General features: G+C 40.9%; 1 protein-coding gene across 5 annotated transcripts in view; it reads left to right on the top strand.

The window, feature by feature from the left end:
* The window catches only part of MARCHF8 (membrane associated ring-CH-type finger 8), an 89,784-nt gene that overhangs the window by 9,295 nt on the left and 60,546 nt on the right, over positions 1 to 19,943 (top strand). For all 5 annotated transcript variants that reach the window (XR_013775218.1, XM_079313223.1, XM_079313221.1 and 2 more), the window contains exon 2: positions 12,571 to 12,749. Coding sequence is in view for 4 of the 5 variants with exons in the window: in XM_079313223.1 (XP_079169349.1) it covers positions 12,654 to 12,749 (96 nt within the window). In the remaining variant the exon portion in view is untranslated. The remainder of the gene's footprint in view (positions 1 to 12,570; positions 12,750 to 19,943) is intronic.

Here is a 19,943-nt window from a genome sequence, read left to right as displayed (position 1 = left end):
TGAAGATGTTAAGAAGTACCTTCTTGGGTGTATGATAGCTGCTTCGTCTTTGCTGATACACGATGGCTTTTGAAGAGATACTAAATGTTGCATTGAAAATTAGTTTGTAAAATGTAGTCTTAAGCAGTAACTAATTTGCAGGAGTGCAGCTCCAGCTCAATCAGGCAATTGCTAAAAATAATCTACCTTCTCATTCCACTAGTGATCTTTAATTAGACAAGTCTTCTAATTCATAACCTGCATATAGGAGAAGATCAGAGACTGAAGTGGTTTTACCAGTCTCTAAAATCTGGACAGAATCAGTATTTGGGGAGGTAATCCTGGGGGGAGATCACGTATTCTGACATTGATGGCAGTAACTTTGCATTGCATTTATGCTGAGCCTTTGCCCCAGCTAAATGCCATAGGGTGCAGTTTTTCCAGCAGCATCGTCCTTTTGGCAGAGAAGATGCTCCTTGGTGAGCATCTGCTTCCTAGAGATTTTATTTTCCCTTTAAAAAACTGACACCTACCCCAGAAAACCCAGTCCATGAGCACAGACAGGAACATTCTATGTGTGTTACATTGTTGTTTCCTGCTCAAAGCTGTTAGGTTGAGCATTTTAAGACAGCTGCGCGGCTTTGCTGCAGAAGCAGCACAGCAAGGAAGAGGGAACCTTTTCAGCTGAGGTATTTCACATCTCCTGAGATTGGGATTGGAATACTTTTTAGCCTTTTGTCAATTTAATTTCTTATGTTCGATGATTCTGTCATCTGTAGTGAGGCAGTGAGAGAGCAGCTGGCCTTGCTGAGATGTGAAACTTTTTGTTAACTCTGCAGGAAGTGTAGGGGATGTGAGCTTGTACCAGATTATTTCTTTATGAGATAATGGTAATGTTGCCAGGTAATACCATTCACTGAATAGCATGTGTCCCTGAAAAACAAGGAGTGTAACTTCCTCTGAGCTCAAGGCTTTGTGCCCCTCTTTATGCCTGAGAGAGGCAGAGCACACCAGTGGAGAGCACCGTGCCAGGCACAAGGTCACTTGTGACGCAGAGGGGACCATGCCTGTTCCTGGGCACACTGCTGCTTCCTGTAGCACCCAGACACTGAAGGCAGTGATTGGCTCCTCTAAGAGGAAAGCAGCAGTGTTTTGGTCACTTGTGGGCTCCTGTCACTTCAGAAATAGCAGGAGACATCTTTAGTCTTTATATACCTTGTGAACATCTTGATGTGCTGTACAGCCCATGTGTGGGAGCCTGTGCTAAAGATGGGACTATCTAGAATGGAACAAGCCAACTGTTTTAAGTGAGCAGAGAAACGGAGGAAATTTTTGTCTTGACTTTCTAACATCTGTTGCATTGGGAATAGGAGGCAGTTTTCTTCAATTGAGAAAGAAAAAACAAACTTGCATTTGCCATTTAAAATGATTAACAGAGAAATATGTGATTATCTCTCTATTAGCCTAATTTGGCAGATGTTCAAATTATTTGTTTGTAGTTATTTTTCATCTGCTCTTTGGGAGAGCAAATATCACTGAATATTATAATTGTAGCTGCTTAGAGAAGGAAACCAGAAAGTCAGTTGGTATGGGTCCTGGAAGACATGGAGGAGAGTAAGGTGGAGTTGTGTGGGTTTTCCTCTCTGCAGCAATGGGTGCTGTTCATGTAAAATTCAACAGGTTCGATGCTTGACTCTTTCTCCAGGAGTAGATTTTCCATGAGGACTAATGATATTTAGGACTAATGATATTTATTTATTGATAAATAAATAAAGCTTTTCTTCCAGCTTTCAATTTCAACAGATACCTAATAAATGCTACTGTTTCTTCCAGGTTTTGTCTTCATGAATGTTTCAGGTTTTACAGTTGTACTCATAAGCACCAGAGTTACATTGGCCTTATTTAGCACACTTGGCTCATCTCACTGACTCCTGTTTAAACTAATTTAAAGCAAAGGCCATCTGCTTGGGGAAAAGACAGAAAAACCACTTCTAAATGTGATTGGGTTGAAGAATGTGACATGTCATTTGTCATGAGTGATGTGGCCAAGCTCCTGAATTTCATTTCCCCGTTTGGAGAACTTCATGTAGCAGCTTCTTTTACTGCCTTGTAGATATGCAACAGCATCCCAGTATCCATTCCATTGTATTGCTCCAGCTATCACAAAGTTCCTTCAAAACTACCTTTTGTCCTACAGAATTTTGCTGTCTGATGGCTTGGGCCTCTCCTCACCCTTACTAGGCACTTGGAGATTGCTGTGAAACATGCTGGGGTAAAAACTGGTAATCATTTAAGAGTAGGTCAAAAGGGCACTGCAAGTCAGCCTCTTCTCCAGCAGCAAGAAGCAGACCTGTGCAGTTCTAAGTGTTTCTCATTAGTAAGTACCATTTTTCTGTACCTGGGTACTTCACTCTGTCTCAGTAGCTTTCTGCAGCTGGCTGTGTTTGCCTGGCAATGAGCAGGTAGTGGATGATAGCTGGACTTCACTGCTATAATTCTGGTGATAGAAAGCTGTGATGGATTTGCTTTAATAGGATTCTGTACAGGTCTTGCAAGTGCATAGGAATGAATTGGTGGAGTTTTGTGCTGTTTCTCTAAATTTCTCATAGAATCTCTAAATTTTTAAATACCTTTAGAAATGAAGGGACTAATAATGGGTGGGACAGAAAGGGTCAACACTTGATTGCTGAATTAAGACTAAGGACAATGGGTGAGGATGCAACTGCTGGACACTGTTTTCTTGTGTGTGCAAGAAGGCAGTGATTGAAAAGAATCCACAGTCATGTATTCATCTCATGATTGCACCCAGTGGCTATTTTAGGTACAGTGGGGATGAATGGCTCTTTATAGACGGTGGTAAGGAATGCCTTGTCTGTGGGTTTCAGTAATGCCAGTCCCCTCTTGGAGTGGCACAGAGCAGTGTTGTAGGGAAGGATGTCAGAGCCAGCACACGCGTGCCAGCGCGCTCGTGTGAAATAACATCCCGGCGAAGGGAAACCGCTGCTGCCAGCGCGAGGGGTGTCAGCTCTGCCTCTGGGAGCTGGGCTGGCACTGTTTGTCAGCCATCTGAAATCAGCTTTCTGGCCTTCACACTACACCAGGGACACTTAAAATATGGTAGGCACATGCAGCCGTTTTGACCACCCAGCAAATCCCATGATAAGGTACAGCTGGAAGATGCTGTCTTGTTCTGCACTGGAAGGGATTTAGTTCTGTTCACAGACCTGGACACTCTCTGTGGGCTTTATACAACTTTACTTTTTAATGATAATGCTATGACACAGAGGTTCTTACGCTCTTCATAGCATACTTTTCATGTTGAAGTTGATGAGAAATAGTATGTTTGTCTGCCTAGCAGCTTTCTCAATTGGCAGTGTTTGGTGACAATGCAGGTGTGAAAATGAAAGGGTGACTCAGACGTGTAGTGCTGTTATTGTTTACTGTAGCACTTCATTCTGTGCTCTTGGTTGTGCCAGGTACTGTACATTGCCATGATAAGGAACAATACCATCCCACAAAAGCTGTCTTGTGTGACTGGAACAGCCTGGGGGTGGGAAGTGGAAGTACTGTTATCCCTTCATTGCACAGAAGTGGCTAAACCATGAAGAACTCCAATGGTTTGGCTTCTTGAACCACAGCCAGTGAGCAGAGCTCTGTATTGATGATACTTGAAATAAAGATGGGCAGCAATGACAGTGGAGCTGTGGACTTCACTCCCCCAGCACATTGTTCTGCCTGGAGGACAAGCTCTCATGCAGGTCACAGTATTGATCCTTCCAACATTGCCCTCTGCACAGGGGTTTTTTGGACCTGGCAAATGGACAGAGAAGGTATCAGAATAGAAAAAGATGAAAATGTAAAGCCTTTAAGGAAACATACCATGCCTGAGTATATTTCCCAATAAAAAGTTCTCACTGAAGTCTGTTGTACTTTAATGACTCATGGTATTTCCTTGTATTTAAAATGTATTTAGAATTTTTAAATTGTGGGGGATAGCACATGACTTCTGGTAGTGAGATTGGCATCAGAAATCAGGTTACTTTAAAATGTGGCAGTTTATGGTTGAAATCAAACTCATCAGTGTCATGCAAATTAGCAGAAGAATTAGGTACAGGATGCTTGGTATATTGGTTTTTTTACTCTACACCTGAGCTTCTGAAGAACCTGGTTTTAGGCTGTCCAGTTGCTTTGGGCAAATCCTAAAGAATGTAGTTTGTAGGTTTTTCTTCAGAGTTTAAAAGTTTGTCATAGTGATATAGAAATCTAGATTTTTTTTTTTTTAATGCTTCCACAGCAAAAACATGTTGTAACTTAAACCTATAAATAAAGAGTTACCTGACATTTAACTCATAAATCATTCAAAGGAACTACATTCTTATGTGCATTTCTTTGGAAATTTCTTATTCACCCAAAGACAAGGGAATGATTTCACATTACTTCAAAACACAGAATCATAATCAATGTATTCTTTTTACTCTGCCTTAAGAGGAATGTTTTGCCTGGTAGCAGTTAAACAATAGTGAAGAATGTTCATTAAGTGCCTGTTGTTCGTAAATGGCTTCTGCAATTGTGAGTCTCTAATGTAATGGAAAATAAGTGATGTAGCACAGAATTGTCCTAAAAATGCATTTTTGTTTTCTGTGTACAATATAGAATATGAGCAATGTCCCCACTGAACAATGGTGAGATTGTTCTGTTTCATCACTGTCTTGCATTGTAAATATTTACACTGTTTGAGAAACCCAGGCTTTTGTTGTCTTCAATGTAAGTGTATGCATTTTAAAATAATCTATATTAATTTTGAAGATAAAAATACATAACATTTTTTCTTTGGATTTCAGAACTGATTTAGAGTTTTTGAACCCCAGAAGAATTATAATAGAGAATGGGAAGTGATCATAAACTATCTATAGGTGTTGCATTGTATTATGTGGACTTGTATACTTGACTAGAAATTTACCTGCAAGTAATTAGTGCTATTCCCTCTCTGCTCTAGACATGTGTTAGTATGTGTCTTCTTCCATTGTATTATAATCTTCATTACATTTTCTTTTAGAAAATAAGAATTGTCACATGAAACACTTTGCCAAATCATAATAATCATTAGGCTTTTTTCCCAATAGATTTGCAGTTTTCCTGGAGGTCTGGGCCATTACCTTGTCCTTGACATCACTTGCTGTCTTTCTGAGGCATGTCATGTTTTGTGGGGTTTTTGCTCTACATGAGTAGAGGTGAGGGGAGTGTTTTTTGTATTCGGTGGCTGTACTGTGACCCTTCTGTGCTGATTGCAGGATGCTCTGCAATTGCAGTCGACCAGCTGCAGCAGTCTTGGTGCACCTGTCCCAAACCTGCTTCACACTGTGATGGAATCCATGTAGGTTACTGCTGTGCATTACTTTTGGACATGCAGTGAAGAAGGAAAGGCAGCTTTTCTCAAAAACTATAAGAATGGGTGTAATACTGTGGCAGTTCTTCTGTGATAATGAATATTATAATAAAGCAAGTCTTCATCCCTATCTCTTATTAATCTTTTATTATTTTATTATATCTTTTTAGAAAAATGTAAAGTTGTGTGACTAAGACATCCTAATTTATGATCTGCAGGGTGGCTTCAGTGCCAAATTGGAGGGAAGAATGCCTCTTCTGGAGAAAGGCATTAATTTCCCAGGAAGCCAGTCTCATGCTGGAAGTTGATGGGATCATGGCTAAAAGTGATAAGGCAAGCCCCAGAGAGGCTGTGCTGTAATGTCCTGCTTGCAGCAAAGCTGTCAAGACTCACAGCTTGCTGTGAGAGTGATTCATGTGCTAGACTTGCTCTGCTCAGAAGCACGTCAGGACAGGAAGATGTCTTTAATGTGAAGGGGTGAGGAGAAATGGTGATTACTGAGGCAGAAGAGTGAATGCCACCCCCTTATGCAAATAGATTTGGGAATTCAGCAGAGCAGGTAGAGGAACTTGCTGGCTGAGAAGAAAACAGGAGCCCTGGATGTTATCTCTCCCCAGCCCCTACCATAAGGAATTTCCAATGTAGAGAATTAAACTCTTGCTTTACTTTTTAATTTTTGGTTGTTGTAGACTGTCTCAGGGATTATTGCTGCTGTTATTATGGTCTATCTATTTCATCAAAAGATAGACAAAGGGAGTTACTTAAAAGTGTCTGTGAACCAGCAGACCACTGATACTAAAGAAGTTTTGCATCAGTAGCAGGAACTTGCTACCCCAGGTGTGTGTGGAACACCTGGTGCTTTGTTTTTTCCATAGGACATCAGGAATATTCAGTGATGCTTCTGATGCAGGTAAATTGCTATTAGTAGCAGAAGCAGACAAAAGTAATTTCTTTGTTTGTCAGAGGACTGTAATGACTGTACTATTGTGTTACTGTAACAGAGGGAAGTAACATTTGTTTTCCTGAATGCTACCAAGCTAGTTCATAATTGCATTTATCAGCTGATATGATTTGAAGGGAACAGTTTTTAAGGAACTTGTGTTTCAGAAGTCCAGGCCACGGTCAGCTTCCATTGAAATCATGGGAAGGAATTGCTAAGAACTGTGGGACTATTATTTACTGAGACTGTAGTTTAAGTGCTTGCTTGTCTAGCTGCATTATATTCATAAAAATAATAGTACTCTTATTTTGAGAGGAGTTAGCCAGAGCTGACAGATAGTTCTGTTTCTCTGTGGGTTATGTTATGTGGGTTATGTAGTGTATACACATGTATATTCCTGTATTTTGAGAAGCTTTCACAGGGAAGATGGGGAACTTGCAGAAGAATCTCTTTTCCACTTTCTGAGCCTTTCTTTTGATTTCAGCCACTCAATAACATGATTTAAAAATATAATCAAGATTCAAGCCTTGAAGCTGATTAGTTTTGGGACATTAGCAGGTGGAGGAAAGGAGGAACTGAGATAATAAAGGGAGAAGTTACAGCTAAGCTAGTAAACAGTGCAAAATATATAGGCAGACTCAGAGCTGTAAATAGCAATAATCCAGAATTATATCTGCCTGGTCTGAATACAAGGGTTCTTTGCAGGGTTAGTACAACATTAGTAGTGAAATGTGAAAGATACTGCAGGAAAGGAAGTGTTAGTTCCTCTCCCTTAAGCTCTCTTGATCAGATTTGTTTGTCAAGTTAACAAATCCATATGAAATGCATGAAGCTTGATAACATCTCCTAAATAATGCTGTTAACAAAGTACTGATTAAGCTACAGTAAACTAAAATGAAATGCAGATGCAGGATCCTCTTTTTGAAAATGCACATCTGTCATCTCTAGAAGAGGATTATGTAAGATACATTAGTAGGGGAAGAGTCTGAACAAGCTCAAAATTAAATAAATAAAAGCTTCTAACTGGAGCCACCACAAGCTGATAGGATTGGAAATATTTGCAAATACGGGAAGTGTGGTGTGCAGATAGTAAGCATAAGCTATATCCATCTGAAATGTCCAAGTAGCTCGGAAAAGTTAAGATGCACACAGGAATTTGCTAAAGTCATTGGATGAGTGCATGTGTTACCTTCAGAACAACGACAAAAGCACAAAACCAAAGGAGTTTTTTAAATGCAGCTTTGAGATTTCACATCAAGACCTCCAGCAGAAAAACAGATTTCAAATCTGAATTAATAAATTATTTCAGGCCTTATTATGAGAAAGCAAGCCAGCTGATGAAGATGTTACACTATCTAGCAGCAATCAAGTTTCTCCAGGAAGTTTCCATTCCTTTTTGGGTTGGTCAGGTTTTGTGCTGCATAGAGGGGAAGTTTCAGAAGACCAGACTGCATGGCAGCTATCCACAGAGTCTCAGAGCAGAATTTTCAGCCTGCTTCTGGTTGGTGCCCTGCAGCCTACAGATTAATCTGGCAGGATTGTCACAGTGGATGGTACTTCAGTGTCTGCATTGTGTGGACATCAGTGATCTTTTGCTTTATTTTTAACCCGTGCACCCTGCAGCAGATTGTCAGAGCACTGACACAGGTGTTGCTGCTCACCATCACTACTGGGGCTTAGGGCAGTTGAAGGGAAGGGTACAAAACCTTGGGGCAGGCCAGAACAACTCACAGGTGAAGCCTTTCTAATTCCCTTCTGTTAGTGACTATCATCTTCCTTCTGCCACGGGTTCCAGGGCATATCTTTCATGCATGTAAAGATATATTCTTTTAATCCAGAATACCTGTTGTACTTTAAACAGGAAAGCGACTGGCCTGTTTGGCTACTGTAGTTTTTTCCCTTCTGATTAATACAAAGCATTTGTACACACCTGCATGGATCCTCTGGATGCATTTCTTTTGGTAAGGCCTGTGTACATCTGCAGCCAGTGTCTGCAGCTCCAGAGTTTCTGTTGAAGTTTTCCAGCATACCCGGTATAGCAAGGGAATATGTGGACTTTCTGAAGTATAAATGATCTAATAGAATCCTAGCTGTTCAGATAGCATGTTTGTAGACTCTGGTAGGTACCAAACCACAGACAGAAAATCATGATTTGTGCTTACTTGCCCCATTCCAGCTATGAATCTTTGGCAGAGAGTAGTTTAGCCTTTATTTTGGAACACGTAATGGGCAGAGGGCTGCAGTAGGTGGCAGGTGAGGGAGAGCTTTAATCTATGTTCTTCCAATGACACTTGACACTCTAGCAATCCAGCCAGTTACAGATCATTTGGTTCATCTCGTGTTCTTGCTGTCACTTGGGAAACTGAGATCTTGACAGGGTGGATGATTGAAGTGGGAATTCAAGTGGTTTCCACCTGCTTGTATTATACTGAGGTTTCCTGTTGTTGTCCCTTCTGGTTGCTGAGGGATACATCAGTGCAGGTTCACAAGATGCAGATTGAGCTCTGGGTGGGAGCCTGAGACAAGAGGCCATGGACTGCCAGCCAACCTCTTGGGCAGCAAAGGGCATGAGGATGAGTGGTGCCAGTGAGGTGGGTGAATGGTCACTGGGAGACACAGCAGGAGCAGGGCACTCAGGAGGCAGAGTGAGATTTGTAGGCTGTGATGGGATAAAAGCCCAGGGGTCCTTTGTTGGTGTAGAGGCACCAGCTCAGGCTGTTTCTGTGCTACTGCACTGTGAATAAGTGGTTCTGTGGAACAAGACATCTGAGACATTGCTGTGGGAAACTTGGGGTTGAACCTGTAAGGAAATGTGGTCTGAAATCTGGTGTGAGTGGGATGTGCAGGGAGTCAGACGGGGATCTCGTGGGCTCACGGGGGCCACCTGCTTTGAAGGGGCCAGACACTGAAATTGTCTGGTGTTGGGTGTGACTGCCAGAGAGCCACATGGATGGTCAGACTGGAAGGTTTCCCTAACACCAAGTACTTGATGCTGATAACCCAGAAGAACCTATTTTCTGATTCTGTCAGAGGTACTGTTCAGGGGAATGCCCCAGACACCAGGCCCCAGTCATGTGCCTGCTTTTTTTCCTTTGATACTTCTCAACTACCTTGAGAGACTCTGTCCTGTTTTCTCTGATTTGGCTGATTTTGCTGCAGCTTTGTGGTTCTAGCAACTTAACAAGGACCCAGGTGGTGTGGTTCCAAGTGTCTGCAGGCCTTTTTAGTTACTGTTTTGATTGTCCTGCAGATAGAAAAACTGGACTGTCAGAGTGCAATCTTAGCTTCACTAAGCTAACATAGTCTGGGGGTTCTGCAGACCTCCTTTATCTTTTGAAATGGCGTTTGTTTCTGAAGACTCTCTGCAATGGTTGGAGTCCATCTTTTCGGAACCAGTGTTGCTATAGATAAGAGTAACAGCTGAGCTTCAAGCTGTCTTCCGTCTTGGCATTCCCATGTGCCCCAGCCAACTTTGCAGGAAGTTATGAACCAAATAAAACACAGTGAAGGAGGAAGCTGAGACCTTACCTGCCACCTCCTGGGCAAGTGTACTCTGCTGTTGGGTAGAGATGCTATAGTAATGAGGAATTCCCATTTTTCATGAAGCATGGCCTAAACATCTAACTGGAACCCTGAAGAGAAAGGGTCTACCTAGGAGCAGTCTCCTTGCTTTAGCATTTCTTCCTTTTTGGCAAGCCCCCAGTTTGATATGCATCAAGTTTGGATCTCACTTTGCAGGTGCCCAGCTCCTGACCTTTGAATCAGGCAGGACGTGGAATTAATTTGGCTGTGAAATCTCCTGTGGAACTTGTCATAACTCACTTTGAGTTGGCTTTGAGTGGCATTGCTTCTCTGGCATCCTTGTCTGTTTGTACTCAGTACTGCAGATGGTCTGTTCATTCACGTAACTTTATCCTTTAATTAGCACTCTGGAGCTAAAGTGCTTTAGGTTGATACAGACAGAATTTGAGTTGTGTGCATTATGAGGGACCCAGCAGACTGGGGATGCAACAGGGTGGCATCTGGGTTTAGTTTACAGCTTTCTCTAAGCTACCCTTGAACAAAGGCCGGCTTTATTAGAGCGTCTGCCAGGCTTCTTTACTAGAGGAGGGCTGTTTCACATCACCTTTGAATATGCAGTTGGATTATATCTGCTGTTTGAGCTCTTTCAAAGAATTCTAACACATGCTGTCCTTGAAGTACCTGCAAAAAAACTGGTTTGACTTGTTTGCCATCATCAGAGAGGGTTAGCTGTGTTTTCCAATAATTTTCCTTGTTCTCTTTAAAGTCATAACGTGTCCTTGCCTGCAAATCCAGAACCCTTTTTGAGGGGGGGGGGACAGAGCAGAGCTCTTTCCCTTTTGTTCTGTTAGCACTGGCAATAGCACAGAACTTAAATATTTTCATTGAGGCTTAATGTTCTCTGGATTTCCTTTCTCTATATTTTCTTGGGAAAATACCTTCTCTTGTTGATTGTGGTTTGATAATTCCATCTCAGCCCATGTTTGTTTATATTCCCTCTGGCTTGGCTCTTTTAGAGGATGTAACTAAGCAGGTGTAGGGAGGATCTGAGGAGGTTCTGTGTTTTCTCTTTATGCTGAGATTCAATAATGCTAGTATATCTCATGTTTCCATTTGTCCTCCAGTAAGGAAGCATCCCTGTTGCCAGTTTATGCATAGGGATATATTTTCCATTTAAAGTAAGCGATGCTGCAGAGTTACAGAGGCGTTGCCTTTAAGGCTCTCCTGCATGCTCTGTGATTCTCTGTCCTGGCCTCTGTGGCAGTAACACAAATCCTGCCCACGTGTCAGTAAAGCTCTTGAACTTGGCTCGAGCAAGCAGACAGCATCATGCAGCAGAGGGAGCGTGTGATTGGGATGCAGCAGGCTTTGCAGGCATTTTTGGGTTTGTTCATGATTTGCTCTATGACCTTTGATAATTATTTCCCCCTCTGTGAAAAGATGATAGTGAACTATCAATCTCTATATAAAGTGATTTGGAACTTACAATTTTTTTCCTATTGTTTAATCAAAACCAATCAAAATAATTGATCCTGTTTCCATTTTACACACCTGAAGAATTCCTGTGGAGTCTAGTGGAAATAGGCCAAGCTTTGTAGGCTTTTGATTCCACTAAAGATTCTGAATGGTCTGGTTCTATCTTCAAAACTTCTGAAGTTCTAACTTCAAAACATAAAAAATGTGTGCAGCATAAGTTAAGGGTATGCTCTAAGTGCTAAGCTATGCTTCCAAATTATTAAGCAACATAATACATAGAGGATTTATCTAATCTCTGTTTTTGGCTTTTTCAGATTCAAAACCACCCAAACAAAAAATGGGTATGTTATGGAAACAGAAGAACAGTGCATCATTCAGTTGCCCTGTTTAACATAGTCCCTGCTGTGTTAATTCCCTTCTAATCTCTTCTTTAAACACAACTGATTGTGTCTCATTTGTGGCAAGTCACATTCCAGATAAACACTCCATGATATTACATGTTTCAAAAAGCTTTTTATTTAATGTAACTTCACTAATCTAATAAAAGATATGGTTAATTATGCCTGCCTTTCAGATTAGCATTGCCAATTTTGGCTAATTTATGTCTGTCACTATCTTTCCTATGTGTAATGCTTCCCTATTACATGAGTAAAAGAAGGATAAAGTGTGTGTAGTCCATCCAGTGAATTCACAATCCCTAGTGAGGGATTTTGATTATATTAATCTCTAATAGTCTCAGGAAGGGAACAGCTCATGTGATACATCTTTCAACTGAGGGTGGTACAGGTTTATATGAATGACAAGAGCCAAATGAGGGCTATTACCTGTTTTTAGCCAAAGCTACAGCATTCACTTAGTTTTAGGATGACTCCTGAGGCAGTTTGATCCATTATGGAGGGTTGGAAGTTTAGGAAACTTACCTGTATGAGCTTTGTTTTCTGCACCTCCAGGTAGCAATCTCAATTTGAAAAGTTGTGCTTCCCCTTCTCTATATCCAGGAAACTCAAGCATGATCCCTGCCCTCTAGCTCTGCTCTCAGAATTCTTCCAGAAGTGGCTGAGAATTTATTTGTTCATTTTGCATTAATTGTGCTCTGACCCGTGTAGTTAAAATTATTTAAAATTTTTGTGTCTCTTCTCACCCAGCAAGTGCATCAAAATCCAGAGAAAATAAGACACACGTCTTGGTCCAGTGGTGGCATAGTTTTGTTTTAGAAATTATTGCATTTTAAGCTACTTTAACATCATCTAATATTTTTATTTTTTAGTTGCAAGGCCTTACAATGGCACGGAATGAGCACTGCGTTCAAGCCTCCTTCCTGTAAATGAAAGGACCAAACAAGGCGGTGTGATGAACATGCCACTGCATCAAATCTCTGTCATTCCAGCTCAGGATGTTACCTCTTCCAGAGTCTCCAGGAGCAAGACCAAAGAAAAAGAGGAACAGGTACTGTCAGATATGCTTGATTTTCACAGGAAGTTATCTAAGTATAAATGATAGGGGTTACCAAATGAGCCCTGATTCTGTTCCAAAGCCCCAACTCCTTGCATTACTGCTGCTTTTAGTGAGGACGAATGCTACCAAATTATCTTCTTATTCTTGTGTTTGCTATTTTAAAGCAGCTGGCTGCAAAATTCTAGAGATTGTTGTTGAATAACTTCTGCAAAATGCAAGCTACAGCCATCTGTTTTGCATAAGAATTCAAGGCAGATAGGGATTTGCATGATACCATTTTTGTAGAAGCTGTTAGAGGTGTATTTAAAGAAAAAATTAATGGAATGTGAACCCCTACATGTAGCCATGCATCCTGTTTTCATCTGTGTTTCAAAGTGACTAGAACATCCCAAGGAAGGCTGTATACACCCATATGTATACATACTGTACTGTTTTATAGAACATGATTTGTATTCTTGATTTGGGAGCATGTGTGTGAGTGGAATCAATCTGAGGTCTTGCTGTGGTGCTAATGCAATAATATCTGTAGTGTCTACTGATTATAAGTCCAGTAAAATTCAATCAATACTCTCCTTAACAGTTTGTAATAGCATGTGAAGAATGTCTACCTTATTTGTCTGGGCTGTGTCTGATCCAGCCCAAAAACCTTAATGTGCATTGTGCTTTAGTGTACACTGCACTGCATTGATCTTCTATTATCTGTCAGTTCCACAGAAACTTCTTTGTGGTTTTTTTAGCTTTAATATAAAATGACAGGAGAACATTCACATTATGGTACAACTGCAGGGCTTGCTTTGTGACTGCTCAGCAGTGGTTAACTCTGAGGAGACCTAGAGTGATGTTGATTACAGATAGGATGTAACTTTTATATAAGGGACTAGAAAGGCACCGTCATGTTACGGAAAGGGATTCACCAACAATAGCTTAGAGTAAGGTAAAAGAGTTATTTCTGTGTTGGGATAATGTTCCCTGACTCCCCATCTCTCCTAACAGCTGTCCAGATTGCACCTGTCAAAGCCACCAGGAGAAATAAACTGTCCTAATACTGGCTTATTTGAGTCTTTTCCTTAGTAACATCTTAAAATGGATTTTAGCCCTTCAGATTCTTAAACCAGTAGTTAATTAGGCTGGCACACTGCTGCCTTTGGTTGCCAGGACTGGGCAAGCAGTTACTATCACAGAGGAGATGCTCTAAATCCATAAAGCACCTTGTCTCAGGAGTCTGCTGGAATCTGTCACTTCCCACCTGTCACATATAGTTCTGTCTGGGCAGCTCCCTAGGGTAGAGGGCTCTGCTGTTTCCTCCCTTTTGTCAAATGCAGGGCAGTGCTATGAATTTACTGCCCTGCTCTGGGATGGTGGAGATCAGGAGGCATATCAGAGCAATTTGTGCCTCTAACCATGCAGTGGGCCCAGTATTGAGAGTCCCAACTCTCCTTCTAAACACATTTTTCATTTCCAACACAGTGACTTCAGTGTTAACAAATATCCCCTGTGTTTCCTTCATGATAACTCGTTGAAGTATTTATTACTTGCTGGGTTGCTGTTACATTTTCAAGCCTTGGCTCATTAGAAGCAGAACATAATCCTTGTTTAAATACTTGCAATATTGAAGAGGAAGTGGGACCATACAAGCAATAGATTAGGCCAAATTGGAAACACTTTGTGTTTCCCAAGTCTTGTCCTTCCTGTCTCCATCAGCGTATTCAGTCATCCCCAGGTGTCCTGCATTCTGCCAAAACTACACCTGGAGCAGCTGGAGCTCTGGGTGAGCTGTCAGCTGTACTGACACTCTGGCTGCTCCTGTGCACGAGCCTGGCTCTTATAGTCCCTTCCCTCACTCCTGCTTCTGGTGTTTAGCTTTACTGCTGGATCTTACAATGAGCTGGAGGGCAATCAAGTTATTAATGTACTGACTTTGACCAATCCAGTTAAATTTTCATATTGCATCAGTTAGGATGTTCAAGGATATTTTATAGTCAGAGTCCCTTTTCACTCTTGGATGCAGTCAAGACCCATTGGGCAAGACTGAGTTGCTCATACTTAAAGAATGCAGTAAAGGGGAGGTGGGATGCAAGAGAAAAATAATTTCTTGATTATCCTTGCCATATTTTTAATCAGATTTTAGTTTCGAAATGCTTGTTTTCTGTTGAGATAGCAACTCCAAGATAAAGAGCAGCAGTGCAGCTGCACATGACCCTGTGTTGGGCAAATCTGCTGAGCAGTTGCAGGTAGTTATTGTGCCTTAGGTAATATCTACTGTACAAGAGATTTGATACTAGGTAAAACTGAGAAGGTTTTTCAGTACAAAGTCAGTGTAACTTCAATTATGTGCTTTCATATTTCAGTTGCATAAGTTCCCATGAGACAACATAGGTCACAGTTATTTCTTTATGTTGTGGTTGGCCTAGACACAGTTCTTATATCTGCAAAAATATAAAATAGTTTTTGAGAAAAATGTCCAACATTTCACAGGTTGATTCAAGTACCATGGTTTTCTTACCTTACCTTTGTCATGTAATGAGAATAGTAAATTTCTCACTTTTTCTGTGCAGGAACAATAAGCAACTAAGCACATATGCACTGTGGTCTTAAAATATTTTGAGCTGTACAAAGCTACTTGATAATCTGAACAAAATCAAACCACAAGCCACAATCAAAACCAATAGTACTATTTCACATATAAAGACATAGGTTTGCTTTGTAGTACCAAGCTTCTTAGACCAAGTGCATTCCAGGTGTGCACTTTATAGTTTGAGCAGACTCACGTACATATCTCCCCTGTTTATTAACAAGCTGTGGCTAAAGCCAAGGGGAATAGACTGTCATCTAGAAGGTGAAATTTTGTCTTGCTTCCATTGTTGCTATTTCAAACCAGACCTTTGGTTGTTGATTTGTTGTTTGTATCTACTTCCTGCATTATAATAAGTCCTTTGGAGTCAAGAAGCACAGCAGCAGAAAATTAAGGACCAAGGTGCCTAGACAGAGAACTTCCACCAGTCTCTGAAAAATAAGTGTTTTTCCTGTTCCCCAGAACTTTCTGAACTTGTTTCATATTCTGCTATCTTTTGTGATTATGGATGTGCTTAGTTATCCATATTTGTAGTAGAGCTGCAGAGGAAGACCTCTCTATCTGAACAGTACAGATCTCTTACTATTTCTTTTCTTATATGCTTCTGGTCAAGATGTAGCTCTTGTATTTCAGGTTAAGGCTTGGTTTTATTCTAGTTTTTCTTGCTACAAGAGGAAGTTTTCTGGAGTACTGATTTGTGACTAAGTGAAGAACAGCAAGGAATCCTTACCACCTTTATCATTACAGTGCAGTTTCTCATATTGAGTGATGTGTAGTACCTAGGCATGCTTCATGGCAGATTAAGTTGTAGACTCAATACCTGTGGAAGACTGTGGCAAAAATCCGATTGAGTTTGAAAAAGTGTTACGAGAAGTGGCTTTTGCCTACCATTTCTGGTCTGTGTCCTCAGTGATATGTATGCATAAAAGAGCCTGGTAGATTCAGATTAGTGTAACTTGCAACATTTGAAATAGTTGAAATCTGAGGTTAGCAGCAGTATTTCATGAAACTTTGTCCATTTCCCCAGTAAAACAAGGAAGGTCATAAAGGGATTAATACTGTTGCATTTAACTCAGATGAACTGATAGCTTTAAGGGCTATTAATAACCATCATTAGCTTCTTACCCTTCTCTAGGAATAGCTTCATGCTTACCTGATTTAAGGGAGAGTCAATCTATTGTGTGTGAGAAGCCACAACCCCCCCTTCCCCTGTTTGGTGAGCAGTGTGCTGGCAGCAGTGTTTCCTAATGCATGCAAAAGAAAACAGCTTCCAGGATCTGATGGGAAACAAGGAAATTATGCTGGCATGGTATGGAGGTGTTGTTCTGGGTTTGTTATGTTACAGCATTGTCTTTCTGAGGGCTTTCTGCCTTCTTCACTGAAGCAGACTATTATCTACTACAAGTTGTGTTACTGCAGAGTGTGAAGCTCCCTCAGCAATAGTTTTTGACTGCTCTTCTAAAAATGTGTACTAACTGTGGCCTCCTGGGCTGTGATCTCTGCAGATCTCATAAGCAGATAAGAGATGGGTGGGATCAGTGGTAAAATGAGAGATCATGAGATGTTGGTGCAAGTCATTTTTGGGCACAGTACTGTTTCTTCTCAATCGCCTCAACCTGGTAATCAATACTGAGTTGTCATCAAAGATCACACAGTATTTATCACAGATGCAGATCAATCTTGTAGTCACATTTAAACCTGCTGGTTCCAGTTGTTCAGCTGAAACTCCCTTCTGCTCACTTCTTTTGTTTTCTAAGTGCTGTGTTGTATTAATGTCTGCTACATGCTCAGCAGAGATGCTGTGATTGTCCCTGACATCTCCAGGTACTTCTCAAAGCTGTCATCTGGAAGATACTGAGTGCCTAATTTGTCTGGATGAAATTAGGTGAAAGAAGCACATTGTGATGCATCTTCATAAAGTTCTTCTACCTTTGTAATGATCTCTGTAACAGGAAAGGCACTATGGCCTATTGATTCAAATAAGCCACATTGTACTGGAAAAGCAGGGCTTGGGGGGAAAAAAGCAATTGATGCATTTGCAGGAGTTTGTAGTCATAGATCAGTATTCTCAAGGTAAAAATGTGTGCTTTATCTTAGTGAATCTAGAGTGACATTTTGAGAGCTCTTTTTAAGGTACAGAAGCACTCTGTAACTTTTTCTGTTCACTTTTTGGACTTTGAACTGTGAATGAGGTCTCTGAGTGGCTGAATTTGGTCCAAATACTCAGGCATTGTAGGGCTCTGTGTTTGTGTTTTTGGTTTTGTTTGCTCATTAAACTAAATCATCCATTAAGCAGCCAGGCTCTAAATCCTTTGAAAATTTTACCCTTTTTTTTTTTTTTTTTTTTTTTGTACTGCTGTTTGTGTGTTTGTGTAGGTATGTCATATATTAACACAGGGCCTGCGTTTTTCCTTTCTGAAGTTTTCTTTGTAGAGAAGCTGTCTAACTATGGAAGGATTTTTGTCTGAGTATTCTTTATCTCTTCTGTGAGAATCAGAATGTACTTCTCCTGTTTTAGGCACGGGCTCAGAGTGGGTGGGAACGGTGAAGACCTTTCCTGAAAATTCAAATCTTGGTTTTTACTTGGTGTGTTTTTCAATGGATCATTTCTCAAAAAAAAGTTACATTTTGCACTCTTCCTGCCCCTTGCCAGCTTAAGGGCTTTCTTCTACTGTTCCACATGTTCCTGGCAAGAGCATGACTTACCTTGCCTTTGGTGTGGTACCTGGAAAACGAGAAGCACATAGAGTGCAGTCAGGTCTGAATTAAGACATGTCTATAATTGGGGATTTGTTTTTGTCTTACCACCCTGCTAGATGGTATTGGGCAAATCCTTTAGGTTCTTGTGCTGTTCTGACTCCCATCTGTGAAAGAGGGCTCTCACTGCTGACTTGCCTTGGTAAAGAACTTCAAGTGTATGGATAAAAGCTGAGCAGCTGGAAGCCTTTGTCACTAGGTCCTTTGGGATGTCTGCTTTGCCAGAGTCCCAGTCTGCAGGCACGGGCATGGGGTGTGTGGAGAGCTCAGGGGACTTCCTCCTGAAGGTGAGCATTGCTCAGTCTTGGTCGTGGGGAATGTGCAAAATGTTGTGACTTTCCTGAAATTTTTCTGCTCTTACTGTGCTTGAGTGCAGGATGAGAAGCTGGTCCTCTTGAGCCCTCCTCTTGAAAGCTAGCACATGCTGCTTCCCAGCAAACCCCAATGAAGGGGGAAGAGAGGAGGCAGGAAGTGGGAGGGAGGGGATGGATGGGAGGGAGCTGCTTCTGCCTGAGCAGTCCTAACAAAAAAGTCACATCACGCTGTTTGATTCTGCATTGTGTTTGTTTTGGAGTGTGTACAGCATGTGTGAGTGAGGAAAGGAGCAGATGGCTGCTGAGTGGGGATGAATTACAAAAGGCAAAGTGTGGGAAGTGGTTTCTGAAAGGGTTTTGAGGGAAAAGAGGAGAAAACTCTTTCTTTTAAAAATTCAATAAACATTATGAAAACTAACAGCAGTTGATATAGCAGCAGAGTTTTAGGTAGTGATTCTTCAGAGAAGAAGCTTTGGCAATTTCAGATTTTGCAGTTTGCTTATAATCACTCATTTGTTTACAGTCTGTGTTTTGACTTTGCTTATTGCATGTGAACTCCTTACTTTGATGTCTCAGGACCAGAAACTTAGAGTTAATGATTACAATCTCTAGCTGTTGCATTAACCTGAATTTTAAACCACCTCTTCGATATTAACAAAATCTCTGTCTGGCTTTTATTAGCCACTCACTTTAAATAAGCTGAATCATTCTTCAAGAAATACTGTATTCTAAAAGTGCTGATGCTGTTTAATTACATGATAGTCATGTATGCTTTGGTGGTGTTTTGCAGGTCTGTTAATGTTTCTGGTCTATGTTAATGAGCAACAACTTTCCATAAAGGGAGCCCTGGATGTGAGCGCGTGACTTTGGAGTTTATATGAGTTTATATTTTTTTCCTTCCCAACAGAAGCATGCTTGTTTGTTTGCCTTCTGATGAGATATGTGTGTCAGTCATGATCCCACAGTGGTGTATATGTGCATATAAATAACTGTGTTGCTGAAATCATCACAGCTCCACAAAGGCATTAGTCAAGACTTGATTGTAATGTGCAGTGATTTTCATCATCTGTTGGCTATACTGTTGCTTTCAAGTGAGGCTGTCAGATTCCTGCCAACTGATTTTTAAAGTTCATTGTTTATTAAATGTAAATGTGACACCCCAGTAATATAGATGTTTTTTTCCTCCTGTAGGATGTTTTGCCTTGTGCATTGATACATAATGAATGACTTTGTCAATTTGATCTTTCAGACAGATGTGTTTCTTTGCCTGGTGAAATAAAGTAGGTTGGGTTTTGGGTTGTTTTTTAGGGTGTTTTGTTTTCAGTTGTTTTGAGAGAAGAATGAAGAGTAACAATTCTGCCAGGGAGGCTTGGTGTAGTACCAAACTTTGTACTTGAACCTCAGGGATTTTTACAACTGTGTCTAGTTTTAAACTGCTGATTCCTCTTAAATTCTGCACCCCAGTGGTTTACAGTGAAAACTTCAGCAAAATTATATACAGGCTTAGATTTGTACCTTGAACTTAGCTAATTCTACTTGGCC

The sequence above is a fragment of the Erithacus rubecula genome (genome assembly GCF_903797595.1).
Source record: "Erithacus rubecula genome assembly, chromosome: 9".
Taxonomy (NCBI): Eukaryota; Metazoa; Chordata; class Aves; order Passeriformes; family Muscicapidae; genus Erithacus; species Erithacus rubecula.
This window is presented reverse-complemented; position numbering and strand designations above follow the sequence as displayed.